Source organism: Talpa europaea (assembly GCF_964194135.1).
Source record: "Talpa europaea genome assembly, chromosome: 9".
Taxonomy (NCBI): Eukaryota; Metazoa; Chordata; class Mammalia; order Eulipotyphla; family Talpidae; genus Talpa; species Talpa europaea.
The window spans coordinates 8,590,105-8,603,186 of NC_140076.1; the positions used below are offsets into that span (position 1 = coordinate 8,590,105).

The 13,082-nt window shown below is 59.0% G+C and overlaps 1 protein-coding gene across 2 annotated transcripts in view; it reads left to right on the plus strand.

Annotated features, from left to right (window-relative positions):
- Positions 1-2,439: 2,439 nt before the first annotated feature.
- Positions 2,440-13,082, plus strand: part of CROCC (ciliary rootlet coiled-coil, rootletin) — a gene marked incomplete at both ends in the record, with an annotated part of 36,569 nt that continues 25,926 nt past the window's right edge. The window contains 12 exons of one of the 2 annotated variants that reach the window (XM_084242871.1): positions 2,440-2,499; positions 3,086-3,215; positions 4,435-4,589; positions 8,808-8,993; positions 9,093-9,176; positions 9,252-9,313; positions 9,398-9,563; positions 10,039-10,145; positions 11,183-11,419; positions 11,896-11,992; positions 12,605-12,688; positions 12,803-13,036. In XM_084242871.1, the coding sequence (XP_084098997.1) occupies positions 2,440-2,499; positions 3,086-3,215; positions 4,435-4,589; positions 8,808-8,993; positions 9,093-9,176; positions 9,252-9,313; positions 9,398-9,563; positions 10,039-10,145; positions 11,183-11,419; positions 11,896-11,992; positions 12,605-12,688; positions 12,803-13,036 (1,602 nt within the window). Of the gene's footprint in view, positions 2,500-3,085; positions 3,216-4,434; positions 4,590-8,807; positions 8,994-9,092; positions 9,177-9,251; positions 9,314-9,397; positions 9,564-10,038; positions 10,146-11,182; positions 11,420-11,895; positions 11,993-12,604; positions 12,689-12,802; positions 13,037-13,082 lie in introns of those variants that run through there. The other variant, XM_084242872.1, reaches the window with a different exon arrangement.

Sequence of the window (13,082 nt, forward strand, 5' to 3'; positions counted from 1 at the left end):
ACTCAAGAAGACTCAGGATGTATATGTGGTTTCTTGGGATCTGCAGAGGCCAGTAGGGCTTGGTGGAGAAATATCTGTGGGCAAAACCAAGTGTTGGTATTGTTATAGAGCAGCCCCGATATTAAACGGGTTCCTGGCTGTGGGTCCTCACCCGCGCGCTTTAAAGAGACTTATGAATACTCTACTACAGACACACACAAAAGGGTTAATAAAAGGTTTATTTACAAGAGAAAAAGAAAATAAGGAAAAGGTACAACTCAGGGAGAAAATAGGGAAATAAAGTCTTTAATGCGTCCTACCCGATCCGACGACCTGGAAACCCAAAGTCACTCTCAGAGCTGACCGGACGCTGCAAGCTGGCCGAGAGCCCAAAATGGAGAGCCCCCCAAAGCCCACGTGTCTGCCTTTTGTATCCACCTGGCTGCTTAACCCCACCCTCAGGTCCCAGCCACCTTCCCTTTGGTGGTGATGGGATTTGGAGTTCCCAGTGTCTTTGGCTTTGACCTGGGGTGGGGGTGGAGTCCACAAAGCCTGTATGGAATTTGCTTTGGGACATCCTTTTCCCCCTAACAGTATCACCCATCAGGGTTCTGATGTCCCACCCCCTCCACCCTCACCATCCCTCAGGGCACAGAACAGTTTCAATTCAGTTCACCAAGCACATCGGGATCCCCCTCTCTGCCAACCTGGGCACATAGGGTGGGAGATCTTGGCCTAGGAGTGTTTATTTATACATACGGGAATTGGGATGAAGACCAGAGGTGGGGGGAGGGGGGGTCTGGTGAGATGATCCACCACAGACAGAGTGGGGAGCAGAACAGGAGGATCCACTGAAATACACTGCCAAGGGGAGCTGCACCATGTGGGTAACTCCCCAGCCTGGGATGAACTCATGCCTTTATAGCACCGAGACTTTAACCCCTGCACCACCAGGGAGACCCTATAGCCGGGATTCCTGAAGGCTGCCTGGGGGTAGCCAAAGGGGGTTCCCAGGGCTTGTAGTGGCAGCTCTCTGCCCCTTGCCAAGTTTAGTTTTGTCTGAATCTGGCCTTGGTTGTCATGGCAACTTTGTGATGCTTATCTTTCCAACTTGGTGCACCCTGTTTCCTGGTTTTCCATTTGCAGAACAGATTTCCTACTTGGAGGTGAGGGGCCCAGCACCTGCTGCATTCCTGGGTGGGACCTGGACACCTTGGCGGAGCCTTGAATGGCAGCTGCCCCGACCTTGCCCAAGAGGCACTGTGTGCGGGGTGGTCAGACCCAATGCAGGGAGCTTTAGGTTTCCCGCTCCTGCTGCCTGCCACTTTGGCCTGCTGGGCCTCTGCTTCCTCGCTGAGCCTCCGCTTCCTCATCTGGAAATGGGTGGGGAGTTAATAAGAGAGCATAAATGTGCCTCTTAGGGGACAGGCACTCAGAGCAGAGGGCACCCAGAGGTCGGGGGTGGGGGGGTGGGGGAAGGCGGCAGGAGCCCAGACACATGCCACTGGTGCCATGTGCTACCCACTCCCGGCCACTGTGGTTCTAAGCCACTTCCACCTTTCACCCCATTTAATCCTTGCAGTCACTGTGGGGTCCCTGCAATTGGCCCACATTACAGATGAGGAAACTGAGGCTCGGAAAGAGAACTTGTTCAAGGCCATATTGTCAACAAGTGGCAGAGCTGGGACTCCGGTGCTGACTCCAGAGCTGCGGCCCCAGCCACCAGGCGGGGAAGGAATAGTGCAGGCGGGTGGGCCTTGGAGCCCAGGGCCCTGGGGTGAGGGACTGGCCATTTGTATTCACTGAGTGCCCGCTCAGGGCGTGAGTCACACAGGGTGTTTTGTTTAATCCCTTGGACAACCTCAAACAGGGGGACATTGAGGATCAGGGAGGCAGAGTTGCTTTCCAGGGGCCACAGAGCCAGCGTGGGAGTGAGGATGAGGGGGCGGCTCCCTTTCCAGTCTGGGTGACTCAGCTGGTGTTCTTCTCACCTGAGGTGAGCAAAGGTCATCCCAGCACCCACTAAATACATTCTTAGCCAACCATGTCACCCCCATGTGGGCCAGCAAAGGCGGCCTGGAAGACTGGCCTTCCCAGCTTCCTGGATGCGGACCCACCGCCGGGGTTTGGAGGGCTCTAGGACCCAGCAGCTGGGGAGGGTGGAGAGAGTGCTGGGGGAGGGGTAGACTGGGGGGCTGGAGTGGGGGTGCCTCCTTGCCCCACCCCCCCTTCAGACCTCTTCTCGCCTCAGTTCGCTCCTGCCTTTGCCCCCCCCCCTTTCTTCTCACTCCCCGCTGGTCCCTCGGCCCCTCCCACCTCTGTGGTCACATGGGGGCACCGCCGGATTTAAGCCTAATCTGCCTAGTGCTCTGCACTGAGGTCTGGCGGTGGGGTGGGCGGCTGAGCTGCTCTCTGGAACCCTGGAAAAGGGGCCTTAGGGTTGCCCACAACCTCCCCTCCATGAGCTTGGGGCTAGAGGGGTCGTTGGAGGCCCAGCTGGCACTGGAGACTGTTGTCCAGGTGGGTCCTGGGGACCGTGCCCACTGGCCAGGATGGGCATCCTAGGCCTAGCTGGAAAGTGAGGGGTGGGTGCATCTTGGGGGTCAAAGGGTGGGAGAGGTGTGATGGTGGGGTGCACAAGGGCCTCAGCTTTCAGCTCCCAGTCAGACTGGGGGTAGAGGGGCGCTCAGGGCTCAATTTCTATGGTTCCCTTATCCTAATGCCCTGTGTGGGGAAGGTGGTCCCCACTCCCAGATTTTAGGGTTGGGGTGAACTGCTGGCACAGTGGGATCCTCACTAGAGGTTGGAACCCCCAATAATCTGCTGCTCTGATGGGGTTTGTGAGGAGGCCATTGGGGTTTGGTTCTCTTCTCTGCCCCTGAGCGGGGGGGACCCCATTCCCTGGGCAGGGGGCACCCAAGAGTGACCTTCCAGGGGACTTTTTGTAACACTAGATTCTAGTTCCCAGGCTTCCCTCCCTTACAGGGACTTCCTGAGGGCCTCCTGGGCACCCACATCTTGGGTGGCTGGACTTTGCTCCTCTCCCACCCAGGCTAGGGTGCCCAATGTCCCAGGTCCCCCACAGACCCTCTGTCTTAACCCCCAGACACTGCAAAGCAGCATCCTGGGGTCGGGCCAGGAGAAGGGCCTGGGTGTGCGGGACCCGGCCCAGGACTCTCTGCCTGCCCGCATCAGGGAGATCGTCACCCGCAACCTCTCCCAGCCTGAGAGTCCAGGTACCAACCCCCCCACCCCCCACAAGGGCACTGCCCACAGCTCTCAGCTTGCTTCTCACACCTCGACAGACGTAGCGATGAGTGTGCCCACAGCTTTCCATGTTTGTTCTCGCCGTGAGGCAGGCGCAGCCCTACAGTGGAGGAACCCATCTTACCCATGAGGGATGGAGGCTCAGAGGGGTAACCTGCCCAGACTGGTCTCCCCGTGGGATTCAGCTAGAAGGTGCTAGAAGGTGGTGCTGCAAATCCCCTCCTTGCTTGCCTGTGGCCCGCTGCAGAGACTTAAACTCCAAACCCATATTCCTTCCCAGGGAAGGTGTGAGCTGACTGACCCCGAAGTTACCGCGGGAGGCAGCTCAGCTGAGCCCAGGGCTTTGCAGAGCCTGAGTGCTGGCGCTGCCCATTCCCCTTCTAGTCAGGGAGGCTGAGGGGTCTCTGCCCATCCTGGTGGGCCAGACCACAAAAAGGCCATGTGGCTGAGGGGCGGGGAAGGGCATACTCCATTGCAGCTGGCACGTTTGCAGCTCTCCGTGGTGTTTCTGGTGCTCCTGCTGCAGTACGTGTCCAGCGTCAGTCTCCTTGGAGGACTAGCAATATTGGGGCCCCTGGCAACCCCAGACAGGGAGAGACTTAGAGAATCTTTACCCCAAGCTGGAAGAGCCTAGAGACTTGTGGTGGGTCCAGTTCTCGGCATGGGAGGGGAGCCCAGAAGACAGGGCGACCCTTCCACTTCTGCCTTTATTTCCCTCCTCCTCCTCCTCCTCACTTGGCCTGTGCTGTCTTGAGCCCTTCTGGCTTCAGAAGTTACATGAAGCTCTTCCCTTAAGCGAGGCTCTCGGTCCCTCCTGGCAGGGTTTGTTCCGTCCATTTTAAGGTCAGCAAAACTGAGACCCAGAGAAAAGTAGCAATTAGAGACGAGAGAGCAGGAACTTGGGGCCTGGTCTTCTGATTCCCGGACCAAGCCTCCCTGCTGCACCTCTCGGGCCTCCCTGCTGCACCTCTCGGGCCTCCCCCACTTCAGCATCCTGGTGCCCCCTCTAAGGCTGCTCACCTTTTTGTCCTTTGGCTCTGTTTGTGTGGTCTGGCACCCTCTCCACTCCCACCGGGCCACCTGGGGTCTGGTCCATGCTCCGGCCTGCAGGAACGGGTAGGGCATCTGTACGGGAGGACGTCCGCCTGGATCCAGGTGGAGCCAAGCGTGTGTCCACTCCCTCTGCAGCCCCGCTGCCGGCCCCAGAGATGGCATCGATGCTGTCGCTGCAGGAGGAGAACCAGCTGCTGCAGCAGGAGCTGTCCCGCGTAGAGGACCTGCTGGCCCAGAGCCGAGCCGAGCGCGACGAGCTGGCCATCAAGTACAACGCGGTCAGCGAGAGGGTGGGTGCTGCCTGCGGGATCAGCCCGGACGCCCCTGCTGCAGAGCCCTGGGCTAAGCTGAGCTGCCACGCTGGGCAGTGTGGGCCCTGGTGTCAGGCACCTGGGTTTAAATTGGGGCTCAGCCACCTGAACGGCCTTGAGCAAATGGCTCCACTCTCCTGTCCTGTTTTCTGTCCTGCTAATGTGACGTGGTGTGTGAGGAATCAGTGAGGAAATGGAATAAGATGCTTCCAACCAGAGGTGGTTCATTTCTGGTTGCTCCAGGCCTGCTCGGGGGTATGGGACACAGAAAACGAGAGGACCCTCAAGTCTTTGGGCACCTCCCTATGCTCCCATTTACATGGCTCTTGGGGTTCACCCCAACTGGGGCAGCCTGGGGAGGCACTGGTCCCACTGGATCTGCCTTCACTGTTGTGAGGCTCAGCCAAGGGAGGAAGGAAGAGCCAGGCCTGCCTTTAAGTCCAGCCAGGATTCAGTGCCTTGCCCCACCCCACCCCCACCCCACCTGTACTGCAAACGTCGGAGTCCAGGGTCTAGGGCAGGAGGTGCTGGTTGTTCTCTGTGCACTCTTGCCCTTTGGAGCTCCGGGAGTCGATGGTAGCTGAAAGTTGGTGGGAGAGGTGCGTGAGGGTGGGGTGTGAGTGCAGATGGAAGGTGTGGGGTGGTTGTAACAGTCAGAATAGTGACTGCGGGTTGAGTGCCTACTGCGTGCCAGACACGTGCTGGGTGCTTGACATGTAATGCACCGAGGTCAGGCTCACTGTGACGCTCATTTAACAGAAGAGATATAACAGCTTCAGAGAGGGAAGGTGCTGTTGGGGTCACACAGCCAGTTAAGGCCGGGTATCTTGACCCCAGCCCACTCTGCTGCAATGTCGTTGCCTGGGCTCAGAAGACACTGGTGCTGGGAGTTCCAGGTGGGTGACTCCTGGAATGCTGGAATGACCTCAGACATGACCCTGTGATGTGAGAGAGGGGGTGCTGAGCCCTGGAGATGGAGGCTGACCCAGGGTCCCCGTGTGGTCCTGCAGAGCCTGTGTTATCCGAGGCCCCCTGAACAGGCCTGTCTACCCTGGGTCTTGCCACCGTGTTGGGAAGAGGACTGTGCATTCCTGTGTGTGGTTGTGGGGTGGCCTGTGTCCTGGTATCCGTCCTGGTATCCGCCCCCGACTTGTTGGGACTTGCAGAGAGCCAGGGTGGGGGGCTCTGGTGACCCTTAAGCATTGGGGAGTATACAGAGCTAGTTTTCTCAGGCCTGCAGGGGTGTGAAGGGCGGACTGGCCCCAGTCCCACATTGTCAGTAGTGTTAGGGCCTTGAGCCAGCTCCTCCCTTTAAACCTTTCTTCTCCTGGCCCCGGCACAATGCCAGGCCCCCAGGGTCTGCCTCATAAGTGCCAGCTTCTGACCGTGTGTGTCTCTCTCTCTCTCTCTCTCTCTCTCTCTCACACACACACACACACACACACACACACACACACACACACACTCACACTCCAGGTGGGGAAGGGAAGAAGAGGTGGGAACCGTTTTGTGGTGGGACATAGCTTGTGTGGCTGCACAACATGGGGTCCTGTGTTAGTCTAGAAAATTCTCTTACATGGATCACTGAATAACATGTGGAGGGGGGAGGGATCCCCTGAGATGCGTGAGTGAGGCCCCACCTGGAGATAGGGATTGGACAAGTATGACCTGGACACCTTTCCTGGGTGGGTGGGGTTGGGGACATCACCTTATTACAGATGGAGAAACTGAGGCCCAGAGAGGGCCAGGGTCAGTGGTGGAGCTGGAATGAGCCTCCCGGCCCGGGGCTCAGCAGGCTCTGAGGGCTGTGTCACCGCCACTGCTCACTTGTCCCTGTGGCTGTGAGTGGCAGGGCCTGCCCCTGTGGCCCTGACTGCTCATGGTGGGCTGGCTGGGGGCAGTCAGCGAGGTGGTTCTGACTCTTTCAACCCGTAGCAGCCCTGGGGTGGGGAGTGATGTGGGGTTGGGATCTGTGTCATGTTAATGCCATGAGGGGAAACTGAGGCCGAGGCTCGCAGTGGCTTCCTCTCAGGTCAGAGGGAGGACCTCAGGTGCCTGAGGAGGCCCCCTTCTTCCTGTCCCCGGGAGCAAGTGTGGGGGAGGCAGCAGGGATGGGAGGGAGGGGTGGCCACGCCTGCTCAGCTCCACAGGTCAGACCCCCTGGGCTCCTCCAGTGTCCATGGCAACCTGGACAGAGAATTGAAAAGCGGGTGCTAGGGCTGCCGTTGCTAGGGGAGACAGTAAACTCCTTTCATCCCCAGCAGGGTGGCGGCCTCCTTCTTTTTTGAATTACAAGAAAAATTGAAAGGCTGTTTTGTGAGGGGCCAACTTTGTAGAAAGGGGTGCTGTATGGCCGGGAGCCACTAGATCTGGCTGTGAGCTTGGGGAAGCAGGGGAGCACCTGAAGACCCCCTAAACCCCTAGATCACAGAAGCCAACAGCACCTGGCTCACATAGGTGTAGAACACACACAACACAGGTCACGGCCTGCCGACACCCATGCACGCATGCACGCACATGGTGCAGAAAGCCAGGCCACCGCTGGCTCATGGGCTGGGCACAGAGCAGGATGTGCCCAGGCTGGACACCACACCGTCGACCAGGCACAAAATGTGTCACCCAGGTGCAGTCACCCCACCACGACATACCCACACCACACACCTCACGACACATCTCATACGCACCGCCGGACAAAGATACAACATGCCGGGCACATGGAGTCACTGACACCCCCCAGACACCCCAGGCGCAGAGCCCAGACGCTTGCAGACCAGCCCCTGAATTCGTGCACATGGACACACAACACATGAGCGCACAGGTGCCCCTGACCCACCCTGCACTGTACCACACGTAGAACTGGGGCCACAGATGCCACCCCACCTGGGCAGGTTCCTGTGGCCGGGAAGTCCCCACCACACAGACAGTCTGGGTCCCACGTGGTGGAGACAGATGACAAAACTTCCCCCACCTGCCCCACATGGGCCCCTGCATCCATGCATGTCTCGCGGCCACCACCGCACACACACAGACCAGCCTGCACCCGACTCGGGGACCCAGGCCCATGCTGGCCACAGGCCCTGCATATTTATTGCCTCCTCCCACACCCTAGGACTGTGCCCCCCCACCCCCCGCCACAGCCATCCTGACCCACTGCTGTCCCCAGGAAGCAGGGCGGGGTGCCTGGTGATGTGGTTTTTAGCCTCCAGGCTGCCCTGGCCTGGTTATTAGAGGGTCATGTGTGAATGCCCCCCTCTGCTGCTGGGCTGAGGCTAGGGAGGTGGAGGGTTCCCTGTCTGCTCATCGGCCCAGCTGCCTCCTCCCTCCCCGACAGCTGGAGGAGGCTGAGGCCCCCTGGGACCAGGAGGCGCCTGAGGGGGGTAGGGCATTCCACAGCTGGTGGGGACAGCTAGAGCCCACCTGTGCCCACAGGATCTGATGATGAAGGGGCTGCCAGTTTACTGGGGTGGAGGAAGGGGGTGGCAGCAGAGGCTTCCCATGAGTCAGGGGCTGGTGGGAGTCTGAGGCCAGACTGGAACTGCCAGGGCATTAACCAGGGGGGAGCAGGGGGTGATGTGTGTGTGTGTGTGTGTGTGTGCACCTCGTACAAATCTGAGCACTGTGTGTTTGGGGCGTGGGAGGGGCAGGGAATTCATCTCGTCACCTGGGTATGTTTGAGACCAGCTGCGTCTCCAAGCTCATGTGCATGTACGTATTGAAGCCTGTGTTTTGAATGTATTCATTTGTGCTCATGCCATTAATTCGGGGTAGCAACAAGCACAATGGAGTGGGGAACAGAGCCAGGCTTCCTGAGCTCACGCAGGGTGGGGGATGGGCAGGGATCTGCTAATCACTAACCACAGCAGGCTAGGCTCTGGAGGGGAGCCTCACAGAGCACCCAGGGGCTCTTAGGTTTACCCCCAGGTGCATCTTTGTTTTGCTTGCACCTATTTGTGGGCCCACCTGCACGTGTCCTTGCATGCTGGTCTGTGTGTCCATGCATGCGCTCTGTGGCCATGCATGCCTACCTGTGTCCTTGCTTGGTTGCATTAGCCCATGCACAAGTGCTTTGCATCCTGGGTTTGCCCACATGTGCCTGCAAAGCATTGTGGGTCCTGGTTCTGCCTGGCGCCCCCTGCAGAGGCATGTGTCTGCCTTCCTTGGAGGCCCAGGACTCTCATCCAGGGCTCTTCCCTGCAGCTGGAGCAGGCTGTACGGCTGGAGTCTGGGGAGCTGGCAACGCAGGAGCCCAGGGGGCTGGTGCGGCAGAGCGTGGAGCTGCGGAGGCAGCTGCAGGAGGAGCAGGCCTCCTACCGGCGCAAGCTGCAGGCCTACCAGGAAGGCCAGCAGCGGCAGGCCCAGCTTGTGCAGCGGCTGCAGGCCAAGGTCAGGGCCTCCCACTCCTGCTTCTGCCCACCCTTGTGCTTGCTTTGCCCTGCCCCCGCCTTCCTGGGCTAACCCTCGGCTCCCACCCCCGCCCCCCAGATCCTCCAGTACAAGAAAAAGTGCACGGAGATGGAGCAGCAGGTGCTGGAAAGATCCACAGAGCTGGAACAGCAGCAGCTGAGGGTGGGTGCCAGCGTGGGCAGGGGCGGGTCCTTCCCTCCTCGTGCCCAGCCTGATGCCCTCACGTCTCTCACCCAGGACACAGAGCACAGCCAAGACCTGGAGAGCGCCCTCATCCGCCTGGAGGAGGAGCAGCAGAGGTGGGGCGTGGCGGGGAGAGTGTGTGGTGGGCAGGGCGGTACACCTCTCAGGCACGTGCCCACTGTTCCCTTCTGCTCCCCCAGGAGTGCCAGCTTGGTCCAGGTGAACGCCATGCTCCGAGAACAGCTGGACCAGGCAAACTCAGCTAATCAGGCACTGAGTGAAGACATCCGCAAGGTGACCAGTGACTGGACACACAGCCGCAAGGAACTGGAGCAGCGGGAAGCAGCATGGAGGCGTGAGGAGGAGGTGGGCCCGGGGCCTGGGTGGTCAGCAAGGCCTGTGGGCACAGCCCGACCTGAGGGGAAGGATCCTTGAGAGGCCAGAAGTCAGCTTTGGGGACAGGGGGCACACCCTTTAGGAGGGGTAAGTGGTCGTCCTCGATGGGCACCACATGCCAGGCCTGTGTTTTCTCCCGCATCCTCATGAGAGCTTTGTGGTGGCACCAGTGTCCCCAGCGAAGCAGCCCTCCCACCACTGGGCACAGACAGGTGGCGGGCAGCTGGGGAGCAAACCTCAGCCTCCAGCACTTCCTTGCTGCCTTTTGCAACGAGTGGATCCTGTTCCCTGTGCGAGAGGGAGGCTGGGGAGGCGTAATCATGGCGGTTCCCTGGGCAAGCCCTGGGCTGACCCCTGGGAGCTTACTCCCTGTACAGCAGTGCCCCTGGGCGGTCAGAGCCGGGCAAACTCATCCAGCCCCTCACGCTGCTCATCTTCCCCCCAGTCCTTCAACACCTACTTCAGCAACGAGCACAGTCGCCTGCTCCTCCTCTGGAGGCAGGTGGTGGGGGTGCGACGGCTGGTCAGCGAGGTGAAGATGTCCACTGAGAGGTGAGGCCTGCCTGGTGGAGGGTGTGGCTCGGGGGCAGCAGGAGACACCCCTTTTTAAGTTGAACTCAACTCAGTTGAACTTCAGTCCAACCCAACAGACCTACTGTGTGCCAGGCCCTGTGGAGATGCAGAGGCAACTGGTAACAATGAACTCCTCCCCACCTGTGCAATCAGCATTCACCACCCTAGACTCTCCGTTGTGTTTCATCGACTATCCACAGCATCCCTGTGAAATAGGAACTGTGATAATCGCCATTTTACAGATAAGAACACTGACATTCAGAGAGGTAGAGTGACCATCCCAAGGTCACACAGTAAATGACTGAGTCGGGATTTAAAGCTTTATTTATTGATGCATACAAGAGCTGGGGTACAGGCCAGAGATGTAGGGGGTGAGAGGACTCACCAGAGACAGAGTTGGGAACAGAACAGGCAGACTGACTGAAATACACTGCTGAGGGGAGCAGCGGGCGAGACAGGAGAGGTCTGCTGTGCCATGTGGGTTTCTCTCTGGCTGGTCAGGGATCGAACCCATGCTGCAGAGGCTGAGGATTGCTTCACAGTGCGGTGCTTACCGCCTTGCGCCACCAGGGAGGCCCCCATCTTGGTAGTTCTTGAAGAAGTTTTCTAATTGTTATAATTGGGAGGTGGCTTCATATTGACCCCCCATTCATTTTTCTTGGCTACACAGTATTCCATTGAATGGATGTACCATGATTTATTTTGAAACTGCCCCCTTTAGACAGTCATTAAGGTTGTTACAGGATTTCTGACATCAGCAGTGCTGCACAGGATCACCTTATACACCTTGCCTTGGGGATTTCTGTAGGATAAATTCTTAGTGGTGGAGTTGGTGGATATAAGGGCCCATCCATTTATAATATTCAGAGCTCTTCTTAATTGCTCTTCCTTGTGGTTTCACCCACTTACCCACCCGCCCATAGTGTGAAGAGCCTGTTTCCCTCAGCCTCACCACCTAATGTACCTTTTGGGGCCTACCCCCTTAGCCCATCCACATCTGGTGTTCTCTCCATCAGGGACCTGCTGCAGGTGGGAGGGGAGCTGGCCCGGACCTCCCGAGCTGTCCAGGAGGCGGGCCTGGGGCTGAGCGCAGGCCTGCGGCTAGCTGAGAGCCGGACCCAGGTGGCCCTTGAGAAGCAGGCCCTGCTGCAGGCCCAGGTGGAGGAGCAGCTGCGGGACAAGTTGCTCCAGGAGAAGGACCTGGCCCAGCTACAGGTGCAGAGCAACCTGGACAAGGCTGACCTGAGTGACAGGTGGGTGCCTAGGAAGCTCCATGCAAGGCAGGTGTCCCTGCAGAGTGCCCCTGAGATGCAGGGAGGACGAGTGTTCACCAGGGATGGACCCTCCCCACCATGAGCTCAACCAGCCTTCCCAGGTACTCCCATTTGGCATAGGGAGAGACTGAGGGTCAGAGGGCTCTTCAGGGAATATCACAAGCAGCTCATCCTGTGATGTCAGCTCTTTTGATCCCACTTCCTGTGACCTAGGCAAGTCCCAGATACTTCCCCATGAGATAAAGGGGGTGGTCATCTCGTGGTGGTCATCTCGAGAAGTCCCTGCACAGAGAAGTGTGATTTGCCCAGGGTCACACAGCTAGGGAGATGGATCCTCGGGTCCCTGCCGCAGGTTTGGGGACAGATGAAGGCCACAGGAGCTGCTGGGTTTGAGATGTTGGGGTGGGTCACCCATTCAACTCAGTTTTTACCCCCACCCCCACCCCCACCCCCAGAGTGACAGAGCTGGCCCTGACAGTGGAGCGCCTTCAGAACCAGAATCTGGAGAAGGATCGAGTCAACAAAGCCCTCGTGGAGAAGCTTGAAGCTCTGGTGAGATAGAGTTGCTTGAGATGTGGTCTGGACACAGGCTGGGAGCTGGGCTGCTGGGGCCACCCCCCTCCCATCCCCAAGCGGTATGCTCAGGCTGTCTCACCCTCATTTGTTAAACACCTAGTGTGTGCCAGCCTTAGCAGGAAGCACACTCACCTCCTTTACGCAGGCATCCTCTGCACAGCCCTGCAGCACGAGCCCCATTATATAAACGAGGTAACTGACTGTTAAGGGAAAACACTCATCCAGGGCCCCAGTGAATAAATGGGGGAGACAGGACTTGAATTTGTGTCTGTACCCAGGCTCTTTCTCTTGGAACTCAGCTGCCTGCCCACCAGCAGGACACTCCTCCAGGATACTCCTGGGCTGGCCACCTTCTGTGCGGGCCTTGGCCCAGATTCTATGTCTAGTTCTCCAAAGGCTGTGTGACCCCTGGCAGGACACTGCACTTCTCTGGGCCGAGTCTGTTCAGTGAAGGCACTGGGGCTGCCGTGGGACCCCCCAAGCTGCTGACTGATGCTCACGGTCTTAGAGGCCATCTGATGGGGCCAGGTTTCAGACCAGGGCAGAGACCCTGACCACCTTGTCTTTGTCTTCCCAACATGCGTCCAGGAATCCCTGCGTCTCCGGGAGCAGGTGGCCTTGGAGAACGAGGATGGGGATGGGCTGCAGCAGACCCTGAGGGACCTGGCGCAGGTGTGAGGCGGGAGCCCTGGGCAGGGTCAGGCCAGGCCATCCTGGGCCACCGCGCACTCTGGTACCCTGAGCTGAACTGCAAGTGGGTGGGGTACCTCCCTATCCCACTCTCAGGCCGTCCTGTCAGACGTGGAGAGCGGTGTCCAGCTAAGCAGCTCTGAGCAGACGGCGGATGCATTAGATGGCAGCCTGCGGGGACTCTCGGGCCCTCGGACCCCATCCCCGACGCAGCGGCCCTCCCCGGGACGTGGACGTTCCCCCCGCAGAGGCCCGTCTCCCACCTGTTCGGACTCCTCCACACTTGTGCTGATCCATTCTGCCCTGCACAAGCGCCAGCTGCAGGTTCAGGTATGAAGGGACCGAGATATGGGGGTGGAGCTAGGGTTTGGGGGGA